Source organism: Aplysia californica, unplaced genomic scaffold (genome assembly GCF_000002075.1).
Source record: "Aplysia californica isolate F4 #8 unplaced genomic scaffold, AplCal3.0 scaffold00993, whole genome shotgun sequence".
In the NCBI taxonomy this organism is placed as follows: domain Eukaryota; kingdom Metazoa; phylum Mollusca; class Gastropoda; order Aplysiida; family Aplysiidae; genus Aplysia; species Aplysia californica.
Window position 1 is genome coordinate 117,384 of NW_004798263.1, and position 3,871 is coordinate 121,254.

Here is a 3,871-nt window from a genome sequence, read left to right on the forward strand (position 1 = left end):
CACACCCCCACACACACACAGAACGGAAACCCCGAAACAAAACAAAACAAAACTAAACAAAACAAAACAAAACAAAAAAAAACAAAACAAAAAGCTGCACTCATTAGCCTCAGACCAGTTGTAGAGAGTGAGGAACAAGATTTGTCTGTCCTCTCTTTCGTAACACGAACAAAGGTGCCAGACAAAGATGGAGGATGGGAAATCACGGGTCGCTCAAACAAGGAGAAAGGGATACTCCTATTGAGCTGGTCCTGCATATTATACAGACAGCATGATGTAGTATTCATTAAATGTTCTGTCCATTTCAACGAAATTTCCCTAAAGGAGGAGGAGGAGGAGGAGGAGGAGGAGGCAGAGAGCAGGGTTAAGTAGGAAAGCAATACCTCACACTGTTGGTACAGACTTAACATGCTACATGAAGGATAGCCTTATAGGTAAGCGCTAGGGTTAGCCCGCGGGTCTTTCTGGTTCCGGAAGCGAATGGTGATCCAGACACCAATGATCTGCAAGTGTCAGTGGGAAGCACAAACACAGACAACTGGTTAGTTTCGTTTCAGTCAAAGTTTTACGGCACTTGCGACATAATTAGGTCATACGAGAGCTGAAGATTTGAAGTTTTACAAGAGAGTAACATACGAAGAAAAGAAGTAGGAGAGATAAAGGACAATAGATGTTTAAAATAGGAAAGAAGGAGCAAACCACACCACAGCACCTGTCAACCACCCACACAGACAACAGATTGGTAAATTGGTCCGTCTCAAATCTCATACAAGGACAGTCAACTAGACTAGTAAGTCAACAACCCTCACAGGTGCCAGTATTAATTGTTCTGCTCCTTGGGAGAAGGTGGAGAGATTGGTTTAGTTTTTAGTTTAAAGTTTTTGTTAGAGTTTTTAGTTTAAGTAAAAGTTTTACAGCACTTGCAACACAATAGGGTCCTATAAGTGCTGAAGATTAGAGGTGTTACAAGAGTTTTAGTTTTAGTAGAGATTTTACGGTGCTCGCAACTGCATAAGGTCACATGAGCGCCAGAAGATTAGAGGTGTTACAAGAGAGTAACAAACATAAAAAAGAAGAAGGGGAGATAAGGACGATAGACGTTTGATAGGAAAGAAGGAGCAAATCACACCAGAGCACCCGTCAACCACCCACGAGTTACAAGAGAGTAACAAACACAAAAAAGGAGGAGGGATAAGGACGATAAACGTTTGACAGGAAAGAAGGAGCAAACCACACCAGAGCACCCACTAGCCACCCACAAGGTGGAGAGAGAAAAATCATGTGGGCGCTGAGTTTAAACAGTAAAGGGGATGGTATATTATGTCATATTTTGTAGTAAACAAGCAAAAAACAAAACAAAAACCAAACAAACAAAAAATCAGTTGTGTAGGTAAAAGGATGAGTAGGTGAGGAAAACTCTGAACTGAAAAAAAAAATAAAAAAATAAAATGAAATAAAAACAATAAATAAATGAACAGACACACAGACATGGGCACAAAAAAAGACAAAATACACCACTGGATGTATCTACATAAACTGAGGAGAAAGGCATAACAAGAACACATTCTGTTGCACAGATCCCCGACAAACAGAAAAAAAGGAGAGAACCCTGGAAGGATAAGGAAGACATGAGATATGCAACCACATGTAACTTTTCTCAACACACAAGTAAAAAACACATGTACGCACAAACAACAAAGACACATATGCACAAACAACCAATACACGTATGCACAAAGAACAAACACATAATATACACACACACAGACAAACAACAAACACATGTACACACAAACAACCAACACATGTACAGACAAACAACCGACACATGTACACACATAAACAACCAACACATGTACACACATAACAACAAACACATGTACACACATAAACAACAAATACATGTACACACATAAACAACAAACACATGTACACACAAACAACAAACACATGCACGCACAAACACCATGACAAATGGACAAGTAGACCACAAGAGGTTAGATGAAAGGGTCACACAGCCACTCAAGGTGACCACGGGAGACAAGCCCGGCATATCGCTACCTTAGAATTTCAAAGTTTTATCTACTCAGTACCCCATAGTCTTGAGAAATTCGAAGTAAAAAATGTTCAGTTTCACAACATGTCAAGCTTTTAAGAATGCAATTCTTCAAATATCTACATAACGACTCCGAATAATCCTATGATTTTGGTGATAGAGCAGAAAGAACATTTTGTTTCTGACCTCATGGTCTTAGTACTCAAAGTCACCAAAAAAGTCTTACGGAACTTTGTAATTCTAGGGTAGCGATATGTAGATGAACGAGTAGAGGAAACTCCACTCAGCAAAAACAAATATAGACCAGTGAATGAATGGACAGACAAATGTGTGAGCAAATGAAAATAAAACTCCCAAACAGAATTAGTCGCCAGGAAACGTCACTGTGGTAAGTAGAGACTTTGCCACCTCTGATCTAAATCACCAAGGTTATTAGAACAAGCGAAATCGTCTGTTTCAAATGACAAACTGTAGCAATCATAAATTGACAAAAACGCAGAAAGTTCAAGATGACATTGCTCAGCTGGGGTGAACATATTTATGATATAAACTGGAAGTAATTATAGGCTGTTTATAAAAAACAACAACTAAAGCAAAGGTCAATTCGAACTAAATGTATGGTAAAAACAGAACTTGAGCAAAAGAATCCCTTAAAAGGCAGACAAAGAGAAAACTCTCAAAGTGAATTAGTTGACCATGGAGGAAGACCTATACCTGTCACTGCACTGGGCTGAAGGTCGAAAGTTCACTCATCACTACAGAATATCCCTTCTGAGCATTTGGAAGCATTTGCCATGAACCTACTTTTTCCCAAAACTGTCAACAGTGGAGCTATGGACCTTTCTATACAGGCTTAGACTGTAGTCCATCATTATAGGGTTTTCAGCATTACATCATACCGCATGGTTCACTTCTTTTTAAAGAGCAGCAAGTTCCTCTGAACAACTTCTGTGTAACACTACAAGTTAACAGGACTGCTACTTCCAAAAATCATGCAATACTGCAGAAATGTATTGGCATATAAAACTGCACTTTCACATGATGAAAAAAATAGAACTTTCCCTCTTTTCAGTTATGGCTTTTGTGCACTGTGTAACCTGAATCACAATGGTAGTTATCTAGAACAGTGATTGGAGTGTCTTCATCATTCTTAAGAGAAAATAAAGACAGAAAAAATCAGAAACGACTTCCACTCAAATAGACAAACCCCCACAACCAGCTAACATTACTAGGATCTAAAAGCTATGTGTAGATTAATAAAAACCTAGAAAATTTGACAGTGACCAAGTAATAATGATGGAGACATAATTTTGTTTAGTTTTAATAAGAGTTTTATGGCACTTGCAACAGAATAAGGTTATATAACTGCTGAAGAATAGATGTTACAAGAGAGTAAAGTATACAAACAAGAAAGAGGAGAGACAAAGACGATAGGTGTTCGATAGGAAAGAAGGAGCACACCACACCAGAGCACCTGCCAACTACCCACGAACAATGAGTGTGTAAGTGAAAAGTATATATTTTTTTGGTTTATCAACTGACCTCAGTGAAGCTGAAAAAGAGGCCAACGCCACCCGTGGCTGAGAAGGCCTTGTAGATGACCGGCTGCAGCTTGCTGAAGCACGTGTCGCACGGGCAGGGGACATCCGGCTCCGTCGAGTTGGCCGGGGGGTACACGCCTGTGCAACACGGGGCCTCCTCGTTTGCTGTACAGCAATCGCTCACCTGATGACCAGCAACAATGGAAGGAGAGAGTGAGGGAGGGAAGGAAGGAAGGAAGGAAGGAAGGAAGGAAAGAAGGAGGGAGGGAGGGAG

The 3,871-nt window shown here is 40.0% G+C and overlaps 1 protein-coding gene across 2 annotated transcripts in view; it reads right to left on the bottom strand.

The window, feature by feature from the left end:
- LOC101863393 (tetraspanin-13) overlaps positions 1-3,871 on the bottom strand; it is a 27,066-nt gene that overhangs the window by 8,190 nt on the left and 15,005 nt on the right. Inside the window, exons 4-5 of one of the 2 annotated variants that reach the window (XM_005111058.3) lie at positions 3,599-3,781; positions 384-503 (exon numbers count right to left, since the gene is read on the bottom strand). In XM_005111058.3, coding sequence (XP_005111115.1) covers positions 429-503; positions 3,599-3,781 — 258 coding nt within the window. In that variant the 3' untranslated portion in view covers positions 384-428. The remainder of the gene's footprint in view (positions 1-383; positions 504-3,598; positions 3,782-3,871) is intronic. The other variant, XM_005111057.3, reaches the window with a different exon arrangement.